This window comes from Scleropages formosus, chromosome 24 (genome assembly GCF_900964775.1).
Source record: "Scleropages formosus chromosome 24, fSclFor1.1, whole genome shotgun sequence".
NCBI lineage: Eukaryota > Metazoa > Chordata > Actinopteri > Osteoglossiformes > Osteoglossidae > Scleropages > Scleropages formosus.
Window position 1 is genome coordinate 17001098 of NC_041829.1, and position 13033 is coordinate 17014130.

General features: G+C 37.4%; 1 protein-coding gene across 3 annotated transcripts in view; it reads left to right on the plus strand.

Annotated features, from left to right (window-relative positions):
- Positions 1–287: 287 nt before the first annotated feature.
- jmjd1cb (jumonji domain containing 1Cb) overlaps positions 288–13033 on the plus strand; it is an 86127-nt gene continuing 73381 nt past the window's right edge. For all 3 annotated transcript variants that reach the window (XM_029248611.1, XM_029248612.1, XM_029248613.1), the window contains exon 1: positions 288–715. In XM_029248611.1, coding sequence (XP_029104444.1) covers positions 560–715 — 156 coding nt within the window. In that variant the 5' untranslated portion in view covers positions 288–559. The remainder of the gene's footprint in view (positions 716–13033) is intronic.

Genomic DNA, 13033 nt, shown 5'->3' on the forward strand with positions numbered 1-13033 from the left:
ATACAAGGGAAAAAAAAATACACTCTTCCTGAATTTCAGAATTCAAATGAAATTTGACATTTAGCGTTGGTATAATTCTCCTTTAAGCAGCTTGTGATCACTGGCGATGAGGACAGGGTGCTATTTCTTAATAGTCTGGTACTGGGAAAAAAAGTAGAGAATGAATGTGTGTCTGGCGGACGCAGAAAGTCTGCCCGCTGCGGTTTTGCACGGCGGCGTGCTTCAGCGGGGGCGGAGGGATACGAGCCGTGCGCTTTGCAGTGCTGCGCCTCGGCGTTCAGTTTCACGGAGGTAAAGCAGTGACCGTCCGCGGGTGGTGATTGAAAGAAATTTAAATCCCCCGGGTTGCGCTCGACACGCAAAAGGGTGAAATCCCTCATTTTTTTTGTTTTCCCTTTCTTCGGTTCTTAAACGCCGTTCCGTGTTAGTAAATGTCAGCTCGGTAGGGCGTTGGTGTTTTTTTTCTTTTTTTTTTTTTTTTTTTTTTTTTTTTTTTCTTTTTTTTTTTTTAAAGTTTGCAAGGGGGGTTGTTTTTCTCCACTGCCAGCAGTGAGAGGCCATGGCGGTGGAAGCGCGCCCGGAGATGGTCGGGAAGCGCTTCCTCTGCGTGAGCGGAGAGGAGCCGCCGGAGCTCGCGGAGATCGGGCGCTGGCGGTGGCGCGCCGGCGTCATCCGCGCGGTCTCCCACCGCAGCAACGAGGACAGGGACCTTACGGTAAGACGACGGTTCCCTTCAGTCTGACAAATGTAGCCTTTTACCAGGCTAATAACAATGCAGTTTTGCTTCATACAAAAAATATAATTTTCTTTACATCACCGCATGTGCTATTTTAGCGAAGAGCCGGCTGGTTGCTGTTATTAAAGCAGAAAATGTCTTTTCTGAGGCAGCTGAACACGGCTGGCTGGCCGGCCGGGTTGCGATCGTCTTTTGAACGTTATTTAAACGCAGCAGCTGAGAGACTTTTTTGTGAAAGAAAATACAAGAATTATTAATAGAAATGACGAAAGCAACGAGCGGAGAGAGTTTTGACAGTCGTCGTTGTGTTTGTTTCAGAAACATGATTTATTATCCCGTCAGGAAAATTTCAGTTGTGAACATAAATACTATTATTATTATTATTATTATTATTAAATAGACCAACAGTATTGAGTGCTGGTTCACTTTAGCAAAGCAAACACGAAGCTTCATGTGAGGTAAAAGTGTTAACCATGTATTTGTTGGAAAAAAACTGTATTTTTACAGTTTTTAATATCTCTTGCATATAGACTCGACCTCCCAATCCCTCGACATTCCTCGCTCGTTGCACTGCCACTCCTGAGTTGTAAACCATGTAGAACACTTTTATGTTTAATTTAGCGAGTGTAACATTTCAAAGAAGATGATTTTCTTTTCTTTTTTTTTTCCCGTCATGGAACAGTATTGTGAACTTGTCACCTGTGCAGTTTGGGCTCAAAACAAAGGTGCGAATTTGTCACAGTACAACACACTCCTCAGCACTTTCGGGTGCCACTAATTATACCTGATTGTACTTACATCTTTTGTAAATACAAAATTATGCGTATTTAGACAGCAGTACAGTAAGTACAGTTAACCAATAATGCTTAGTTTCTGCGATTTTCCGCTTAAAAAAACAATGTCACGTTGTTTATATGTTCGTGTGTATTTTCAAAAACGCATTTCCTCATATATACATAGCCAAGTATTTTCAATCTTAACTGTCAACGATTCCTAAAAACAAGTAAACAAATAGTTTTTGGGGACTATATTTTTGGTTGGTTTTGCTATCCAACCGCAAGGAACAGAAAAGTTTTAAGTACATTTTCTTTCCGCTGGTTCAGAACCGGGTAAAACTGCAACGTTTTTGTGGACTCTTATTAATGCAATTGGCTGTCCTATTGTCACAATGTATGTGTACTGTGTAGTGTTTCTGGTTTGTTTTGGCATGTGGTCTGAGCTCAACCACTGAAGCAGAGGTAATCAGCAGAAATCAACACGGAGAATTTTCTGTATTTAAAGTCTATGTTGTCGCTGGGCTGTGGAATCAGTTATGTAGATGAGATGGTATGTTTGAAGGAAAAAAAATCTGTACTTTCAATTACTTTTTTTTTTTATCTTGTGATGACTAATATATTTATTGTAAACTCATACTCAACGGTTAAAATTAATCAAATGAACTTGTGGTTGTGTAATTAAATCTTAAGGTAAAATTTAAATTTTTGAAGGCTTTTGTCAAACTTCAGATAGCAGTACATTCAGAATTTTTAATGTATAGTAAATATAATGCCCTAGCTGTAATCACTTAATTTTTTTAAAACAAGATTTCAAGACACTGTGGATGAATTAATACCTTGTAGATTGAAAAATAAATGGGTAGCCTGAGACTTAGATGGTCTTTTGGTCTCCCCTCCCCTACTAAATTTACATTTTATTAAGTTAGCTGACAATTTCTCCAAAGCGATTTACAATGTGAAGCTTCTTACAATTATTTGCTCATTTATACAACTGGGTTATTTTAACCAGAGCAATTTTAGGGTAAGTACCTTGTTCAAGGGTACTACAGCTGAAGGTGGTAATCAATGGCAGCAGCTCTAACCACTACACTACTATCTGTCCCACTACAACATAGTGTTAGGGGAAACCGTTGAAGATGTTCAAAGTTTTTATGTGGAATTATTGAAATTATTTTATGATTACATAAAAATAGCTAAATTGCCATTATTTTCAGGATAGTGCAGCAACTGTTTTCCTCCAGCTTTGAAGCAGTAAGCCTGTGGAGCTGCAGTATATTTTGTCCACAAAGTCTTTGCTACTATTATATATTTTAAATAAAATATGTATTATTGCAACAGCAAAGTATGAAAGATGCATTCTGATTTTACAATATTATTTACTGTGCATCCACTGAAGTTTTTGGTATGTATTCCTTGATTAAAGTACAGTTCTCTGCACAAACCATAAATCAGTTGAGAAAATAGTTGAACATATAAATATTATAAACATAATGCAAGACTAATATCTGTGTTTTCATGTGACAATACACATACCTGGTTGTTTTCTTCTGCTACACTGGTTCACCTTTTAATCTGATAGGTGTTTTTAGTATTAGAGCGTTTCATTCTGTGCTGGTAGGCTGAGGTTAACAGTGGGTGGCTGGGTCAGACCCCTGGCTCACAAGATGTGCTCAGCTGTTTGTGTTTGAGTTGTTACCCCCACCCCATTAATGTCGACATCTTCACAATTTTCCAGTTTGGAAACTGGAATGATGAGTCCAAAGGCATTAAGATTCTGCTCATTCACATTATAGCAACACACTGTTCATTTTTATTCCTGTTTTGTAACAGATGCTATGTTTATCACAGTTGGTTTCTAGACAAATCCAAAATTCAATAAAAAGGTTTTGCAATTCAGTTTCAGTAGACTTTCTTTTGCTTTCTTTCATTTTTAAGTAGACTTCCTTTTACTACTTTTAAGCATATTTTAATGTGTGGTACAGTCAACTTATTGACTGTACCATATATAAGTTCAGTGTTAATGTGAGTGTGTCTTCAAGGTGGTGTCTGGATGTGCACAATTGTTTGCAGTTATTAACTTCATACCTTGTATTGAATGGCTTGCTGGTCCAATAGAAAAGCATATACATATAATTTTTTTATATGTGTTTTTCAGAATATTCTGGGCCAAATCTCTATTAAAAATTTTCTTATAATTTAGAGGTGAAGAGGAATGTTGTAGTTTAGATTCTGGAAAACCATATTTAAAAATATGGAACCTGGGTCAGAAGAAGACCTTTCTATTCCCCTGCTGAGCATGACTCTTTGGAGTCCAAGTGTTTTGGAAAGAAAAAACTTTATTAGCCCCGAATGAAATTGGGTGAAACTACCAACCAGACACTTAGGATTACCCATTAGTAATTGTAGCTCTTGTTTATAAATGGTTAGTGAAAGAAATTCTATGTGGAGATTTAACAGTGATTGCATGACTGTGAAGAAATTCCCTTCACCAGTGACATGGTACTATGATTCACAGTTGTGGTATAGTGTATATATTTCCATGATTTTACATGTCGTTTAAATAATGTAAGGTAATAGGAAGTACATCAATAAGGTCATGTGCTGCGTTTTGTAATCATTCTGCTGCAACGATTTTGTGGGAGCATTTTCATTTTGAAATGTTCTGTCAGGAAGGAGTTTTGTTGCCTGATTGTTGCAGTCAGTTTTACTTATTGTTTCAGGCTTTGTTTATATAATAACCCTAATGAAATCGGCTGTTGAAATGCTGTAGTATATATCCTCTTCAGTATAGCATCTGCATTTTATTTAGTGTTACGCTGCAGTGGTTAATAGTTGGAAATGGTTGCCTTAAATTTGAAGCATTGATCTGTTCTACTTTGGTTTTGTACCTTCATAACTGTAGTTAACTATGCATTTTGCTAAGGTAACTTATAGTGTTTCTCTTACATATACTCAGGGCTATTTAATACATCTTGCATATCATACTCAGATTGGTTGTGGTTCAGCCCTAAACATGAAACCTAATATGACTATATACAAGACAGTGAAAGACATGACAGTAATATACAAAACTGTCACCATGTGCAAATAATAAACAGGATTGCATTCTCAAGCAGTAGTGCAAATAATATACAACTGTTCTTTTGACAAGTGTGGATATGATGGTAGTGTGCAGGGAGGAGTGCAGTTAAATGTAGCACAATTAAGAGACAACAAAATTGAAGCAAGCAAGCTTACTTTAACCCTTTAGCGGTGACTGACAGCAGCAGAAGTGTATTCTGCACACCAATGGCTGAGCAGCATCCCATAGCAACAGCAGTTTAGCCATGTAAATAACAGCTCCTGTTCATATCAACACCATAGATATTATTTTTGCTCTTTTGTTATTTTTGTGCCATATTTGCCATTTTGCTGGGGATTACCTCAAGCTCTTTAGGTATGCAACATTTGGTTACAAAGACAGATAAACTCAAGTTTCAGGAAACTGGCCCTTTGACAGACTATGTATCTGAGTGTACGTATGCTTGCATTTCTACACAGATTTAGACCTGAGTGAGAATACATAATTCTGTTTGTCTCACTCATAGACAATCTCTGTGATGTAACTGAGTTGCTTTTGGATATAGGTGCTGAAATTTGAAAGTGAGAAATATAATATTTGTACTGATACAGTATGGCTGTATGTTTTTCAGTTCTCAAATTCTAATAAAGCAGTATACTTTGACATAATGCAAATACTAAATTTTCCCTTCTGCCTTTCTTTGCCTCAAAGAAGTTCCTTCAAATGGAACCCAATTTTTTTGAAAAACTCTAACACACCTACACTGGCAACAGTTCTGCTAAATGCTGCTGGAGAGCCATTTCCTCTTTGTCCAGGAGTACAAGCGGTCAGCTGCATAACACAAATGCTGTTAGTCATCATTTCTGGAGATGAAATTGACATTTGAGATGCTCCAGACTTCCAGTGCTATCTCTTTGTATGATTCTCTGATGCTTTTTGTTAAATATGGCTCCAAGTAGAACCAGATGTCTTTTGTTTAGACTGAACTGTATCTTCGTTTTTAGTGCATACTTTAGCAAATAAAATAAATGGACTTGTATTCTGAAGCAGAGCATGCATTGTGGTTAAGTAGTGACGTGGAGAAGCAGGGCTTGTGTACTCTCCTCAGCGCCAGCAGTGCTGGCATTAACAGCTTATTTACGTCGACATGGGAAGGCTGCAGACTTACACTTGAGAAGAAACTGGGTCAGAGGCAAGTTAAGTCCCGTCACCTCAGGGCAGTAGTTAGGTGAGGACTAAAGTGAAACTTAGTGGGATAAAGAAGTCAAAAGTAATTATGGACTGTTCAGTTTTATGTCATTTTTACATTTTTTTTTCTCCCCTGTTTGAATCATCGAAGAGCTCTTAATTAAAATTCCAGTGTTTGATGTTGTGGAAAGTGGAATTTTCTTCATTCCCAATAAGTGCTATAACTCTCCTGCTTTTGTCCCGTGTCAGTGGCAGAGTTAAAGCAGGACATGTGAAAAGCACATCTGAAAAACAAATGAGTGCACGGGTTGTTGCCTTTTAACTTGTCTTGGTTGTCAGGCACTTTGGCAGGATCTGACAGACGCTGTCGACTGGTGCATTTATTTGGTTTGTTGCGCCTCAGGCATGAGAAGGCAACACCCACAAGTGAGACTGTGCTTTCTGATGCTGACACACCTTGAAAGAGTAGCCCAGTAGGAGATGTCTGGATGCCTTCAAACTCAAACTGGTTTCTAGAAAGGAAGACACCTTGACTTAAGTAGTCCTGCTCAAAATAGTAGTAGTTTTGTGACTTAGTGGTAGAAAGTGTGTGAGTGGAAATATGTTTTATGACATGACAGCTCTTTATTTTTGTTACTAACTGGAGGTGTGGCAGTTAGGTTCATCGTTCCCTCCTAGTGTCAGTTCAGTTCATGTCTTAAATGTTCACTTTTTTTAAAAAAAATTTGTTCCTATTAGATTTTTTTTAAATGGCTGTTTATGTACCTTATGAGTACTATGCATTTTCAGTCTTAATTTTTTTTTATATACATGTTAGTTGCATCACAGTACAAATTTCTTCCAGTAATAAGTGAATGGCTTTACTTTTCTGGTTTGGCACATCGGTTTTGATTCTGGAATTGGAATCTGAGCCTCTACTGTGGATTGTTTTGTTTAAATTTTGCATTGAAATTTGGACTGTTTTGATATTTACTTGGTACTTTTAACTTTACTGTTACGATAGTTTCATTGTTGGGAACCATTTAATTCGCTGCTTACCTTTTTAAAGTCTTTTCAGCTCTTAGTTGTATAGTTCAGAAAGGTCTCTCCAGACATTTCTCAAGTTTTCAGAATTTTTTTTTTCTCCCCCTTTTTTGATGACTGCAGACGGCTGTGTGAAATACACAACACTCCATTCAGGACATAATTTGGTTCAAGTCTGAGCATAGGCGTTTGATTCAGATACTTAACAGAGCTTAAATTCATGTTGAAGTTTTTTTTCCGGTTCTCAGTGTCTAGAAACATGTGGTGTCCTGAAGGTTATCTGCCTCAGGGTCAGTCTCTCTGTAACATGAGTTCTCTTTAAATGTGGGGCAAGGTTCCTTTCTTATGTGAAACAGTATTCTTTGTTTAGAACTTCTTGCAGCACTGGGAGTGTTCTATGGGCTCTGCTGATTGGATCCATACAGTGGAAACTTGACCTTTAGCAGATGTTTGAGGCTCTGCCAAGGCGCAGCGTGATCTGCAGACCAGACTGCCTTTTCCTTGTTGTGTCAATGGAGATCTCCGTATCTGAAGCGAGATGCGAAAAATTAAATCATTGACGTATTCAAATGAGCAAAGCACTTAATCATCACAGAGCAGGGGGGAGCTCTCAGTATAAAAACATGATTATTAGGGAACATATTGATATTCTCATGCAAATATCTATGTTTAAATGGTTTGAAAACAGCACAGCAGGGTTTGCATGACAATGTGCTACAATTGATGGTTCTAGGAAATTTCTTTGGGTATAAAGGTTTCTTTTAATGCCCATGTAGCCTCCCAAGGGGAATGCAATGCTTCTGTCCTCAACTGAGGACATAACAAATGCATAGCAAGTGATTAAAGGCTCGTTAGGAAGAGGCATGAAGAAAAAAGCAGACAATTATAAGATTTGTGTGCATAAAATAATTGAAATAATTCTCCATAACCTCTTTTTTGTAGCCAAATAATGTTTTTTTTCTGCTATTGAAAGGTATAACATTTTGCACTAGTGATTGTGAATTAAGGTTTCACACTAAGTTATAATTCAGCCCTTAAACATGCTTTTAAGGGTTTATTTTATTTCTTTCTTTATTTATTTATTTATTTATTTATTTATTTATTTTAAAAGAGGAGCTCAAGGTTTTTCTGCCCTCAGTGGTAACAGTGATTTTCCAGCATTTACCCCACGTAGGTGAAATTGAACCACAAAGCCAAACAACCTGATGTAGTTACCAGTCTGATTAATTTATTGCATGTTGTCAATATGATGACAACAGAAACATGGGTGGGGAGACTGTAATTTTCTCATCTGCTTATAATGAAAGTAAAGCTGAGAGGATGTTTGCACTGTGAGAGTAATGTGTAGCTGCACAGTGTTACACCAGGCTGCTGAATGTCACACTTTTCATGGCAATATGTCAAGAAGGCATGAAGGTTTTATCCACAGACTTGTTTTGAGCCAATAAAGGATTTTCAGTCCAGAACTGAGCAATGATTTTAATGATGAATATAATTGTGTTTCCACATAACTTTGTTGATAGTTTTGGTGATTTTGAGTTTCTTCTTTTGATATGATGCTTTGGCAAGAAATGTGTGTTTTTGCATGGTTGAGAGAAAGGTTGCTTTGTTCTGATTTTAAATGGGCTTTCAGATGTGAGATGTATTGGCTGAGTGAAACCATGACTGGCTTATGCTTCTCTGATCAAATTCCATTTTATGGTTCTTCTTTGTATGCAGCCCTGTACAGTGCTGAGGGTACTGTTGTTGAATCCGTGCTTGGTGGTTGCTGCTATAAGACCCTTCTATAGACCTTGACTGAGCTGCAGTCGACAGCTCTGTATTCAGGTTTGATGTTGCCTGTTGCCAAATAATTGTCCTGAGATTATATTCTCCTTTGGCAGACTATATTAAGTGCAACCAGGATATTGTTGTTGTTGTTGTTGTTGTTGTTAATAATCTTTTTTTTTTTTTTTTTTTTAAATAAAAATCTCAGCAGTGCTGGTACAATCTGAGGATACATGGTGATCGAAGAGCTCAATACAATGTGATGTTTGGAAGCTTTGCAGCTGATGCTTTGAACTGTGGCACAGGATGTTGTCTGTGTTTGTGTGAAGGGAGGTCCCCGAAGGCCATCTTAATAGGATGGAGCAGTCATGGCTGGCTGCTGGTGGTTTTGCGAGGGAACAGTACAATCTTTGTGACCCTTGGACTCCTCCGGGCTCGACCAGAGTGTTAGAAGTAAAGGTGTTGGCTTTGTGCCTGTAAGGGTACAGGCATTCTGGTCTGGAACTACTCTTGCCGATATATTAGCTAGTAGTGGGGCTGCCCAGTAGGGGGTTAAAAATGGTGTCATTGTTTTGTTAGCTGTAAAATGGTATCCATGGATCTGCCCGTTCATCCTTCAGTGGATTGTCGCCTAATGCATTCTGTCATTAAAGTTCATTAACATGTTAGGAAAATAAGACATTCTGTCTGATTAATAGTGTTAAGCGTATTTAATTTTAAAAAGTAGACCTACATTTTCCCTCTTGGAGAGCTGTCTTTCTGGGAACTAATGAGCATTAGTGTGACAATAATAAACTACCTACCATGGGGAGATAAGCAAGGTGAAATAATCTGATAGGCGGTGCGCTAAGAACCGGCCAATCAAGATGTAGCTGTTGTGGTTAGTGTCTTGCACTCATGCTTTACAGTAATTAGCTTTAAGAATTTTTCCAGGGGATGGAAATTATATTTATGGAATTGTAACACTGATTCTCTATACATATTCTAATGCATCATTTTACACTGTAGTGTATGTGGTGCATAAATAGGATTATTGATTTTTCAACAATGATTGACTTAAGGTTGGTGCTTCAGGTTTTATTTCTCTCCCCTACTTTAAATTACAGTACTGCTTATGGTGTGGTAAGAGATGTCTCACTCGGTCATTTTTTGTGCATATATATGCTTATGAGAAAGCTTCTTAATTCAACGATGCACTCAGTTGGATACAATTACAGATTACGTGATAATGTGGGTAGTGTTTTCTTGTGGGTTTTGCTGATATGGTAAATGCTCAAGGAGTTTTGAGGTGGTGGATAAAGGAATCAGTGTTGCAATAAAAGCCCAAGGGCTGCTTCTGTTTTCATGTCTGCTACACACAGATATCAGAAGAGAAGTAATGCTTGAATTTACCCTAAAAGTTTGAACAGGGAATATCTCATCCTGTGTTTTGTGATCAAATTTTAAGTGTACTAAGGCCTCTTAAGGAAGTATGTGAATGAACTGAATTTTAATGTGAAGATGTAAATTGCAAAGAAGGTAAGCATGTATTTTGGAGATTTTATTTTGCGTGGCATTTAGTAAGGAGGGAAAAATTGGCACATTTCAGTTATTACAAAATTGGAGATGTCTAAGAAGTTCAGGCATTTGCAGTTGAGGTCCTGTGTTCAGGGAAACTCGCAATCTAAAAAAAAAAAAAAAGTGCCCTTTTTTTTTCTTCTCCCCTTAAGGCTTCTGTGTATTTTCATGAGGGTTTTTTGCTCTAGATGTTTTTGGTATACATATTACGTTTTGTAAAAGGACAAAATATCTTGCTTTTGCCCTTTCTTGTTGCAGCAGTAGGATGGGAATTGCTCTCGGCTGAATCTAACGTCCTTTCTGGGCAATTCATCTGACGTTCTGTTTGCTTCTGCAATTCCTTGTCTCCTCCTTTGTCAGCAGCTCCCCTGAGGCCCTGGTTCTCCAAAGGGCACTTTCACGTGATCGGGTACATTGGCACTTCCCGCCAAGGTAAGGTGCCTGCGCCACATCACTGTGGCGTGGCCAGCTGGGCTTGGCAGTACTGCAGTGCTGTGGGGTAATTTAGCGGTGCGCACTGAGGGCCAACGGGCCCACAGGGACCTCTCCTTCCTCATACATTTTTCCCACGTTTTACTCTTTTTCCTTTGACTAAATAAAAGAGGTTATCCCATAACTGCAGGAGTCAGAGAGTTGCATATTTTCTTATTACTTTGTGCTCTAACAAGATTTTTGTACCGCTTTTGTAACAAGACTTTGTCGATTGTTGTTCAACCACTGTGGCCTTTACTTGCCTAATCTAGGCTCTGTATTTACACCTGAGCTTAGAGAAGTTCCAAGCAAATTTTAATGTTAAGGGTTTTTTTTAAGGTAGTCAGTGTTAACAATGTTTTGCTGTTTACAGTTAGTGCTATAACTTGATTATTGTGAAACCGATTACTCTAATTATCCTGGTGATTAATCAAATGATCGGATAAGAGAAATACTTTCAGCCATAGAAAATGTAAATGAGAGGGAAAAGTTATGGCAAGTCTCAACTGAACACTTTAATTTTAAAAAAGTCAACATTTGTATTGTTAAACTGCCATAAGTAAATGAAACAAATGTAATCTGAAGTACAAACTAAACATGTTCAACTATTGATGGCCATATTAATTATGCTTCCTGTTTCAAAGTGGTAAGGGAAGTTGGTGTAGTGGTTAGAGCTGCTGCCTTTGGATCCAAAGGTTGCCTGTTTGAATGTCATCTATTGCTGTAATACCCTTTAGCAAAGTTTTTACATTAAAATTACTCCAGTGAAAAAATATATAAAGCTATATAAAGTTACATTTACTTTATTCATTTAGCAGACGCTTTTGTCCAAAGCGACGTACATCTCAGCAAAAGTACAATTTATGATGCATTGAATGGGTAAGTAGTTGTAAGTAGCTTTACATTGTAAGCTGCTTTGGAGGAAAAGTCAGCTAAATGAATAAATGTAAAATGCAAAGAAAGATATTTACTGAAATCTGTTAAATAACCAAAAATATTGACTTTTTGAGGTAGAACCAAAAGCTAAGGCATAAGACTGAAATAAATCAACTTTGTTTTGCATATTTAGTCATTCTAATTGGTGTGTAAAGTAGTGCAATATAAATTTAAATACATTTTAAAAATAATGTAAGCTTTATAGGTGCATGTGGTTTCAATGAACAATAAAGGCTTTTTGACATTTTTAAGAGGGGGAAAAACAATGCCCAAGAAGGTGACAGCAACAACAAAAAAGATGACAAACATGCATACATACAAGTTGCAGTGGTGGTTAGCAGACTGAGAGGTGCTTTACCACAACCAGCTGGACTATTGTGCCATGGAGTTATTGGGAGTGCTCACATCTCAAAAATAAAATCTTGCTCTTATTTTAGAGGTTGCAATGGACATCTACATGTGAAGAAACATAAAGCTGATCAGACATGTTTTACATTATTGTTACAATAGACTGGGGTTTTCTGAGAGGGAGTGTTATGTCACTAGATTTAATTTCCACTTTCTAAAATCAGTTTCCATTAATTCCAAGCTTGTTGTCTTTAGTGTAATTTGGCCCATGGTGACTTGGTGGAAGTCTGTCTCCTATGAAGAGGCAGAAACTTTACTCTTTAAAATGTAGTATTGAGATAAATATCAACATTTTTGAAGCATCTTAGCTTGAAATTACCCGTGCTATATAACGTCTCGAGCAGTGTGTGAAATTCAGATTAAAAAAGGCAAGGCTTTATGTGTAACAGTGATTTGGTATTGAGGGTTTTTTTTTTTTTTTTTTTTTTCTTCTAGGTTTTCATCGTGCTGGATTATTGCTGTGCTTATTATTTAATAGTTCAGGCTTCACTTTTTTGTCCATTTTATTCGTTTGTCATTTACATGTAAATGTGATGTAAATTATCACCTGCTTCCTATTATTAGTGGGCAGATTTTTATTAGTACTTTGTTCATTCAGTGGTTTGCTTCTTTAAATTCTGCGAGACATCTCTGCCATAGGAATGTACTCATGAGGTGTACTAAGTGCTTAGAAAATTGTGATTGGTTTTTACTGGTTTGGTTGCACTGAAAATAAGTGCCTGGCAAGGAATTCTTCAATGGGAAGACATGGCTTGCTAATTAATTTAAAGAAATAATACAGTTATGTAACTTTTAATGCTTACTAGGTGCTATATTTCAGTGCTTTGACCTTTTTATCAATTCTTTTTTTTTTTTTGCTTCACGGACAAAACTACAGAACGTGGATGGTGTTGTGAAATTCTGGTTTTTAAAAACAAAACATACCCTGTGGGGTTTTTTTTTTTTTTTTTTTTTTTTTTTTTTTTAAAAAAAAGAAAGCTCTCTTTCTAATTCTATATGTCTACAATGTGAGACAGTGCTTTGCCTCTGTAGGGCTTGCCCCGGCTGGCTTAATGTAGGCAGGCTCTGTTGGGCAAGAGCACGAGTTATGGAATCCTGAGTAGACCTACT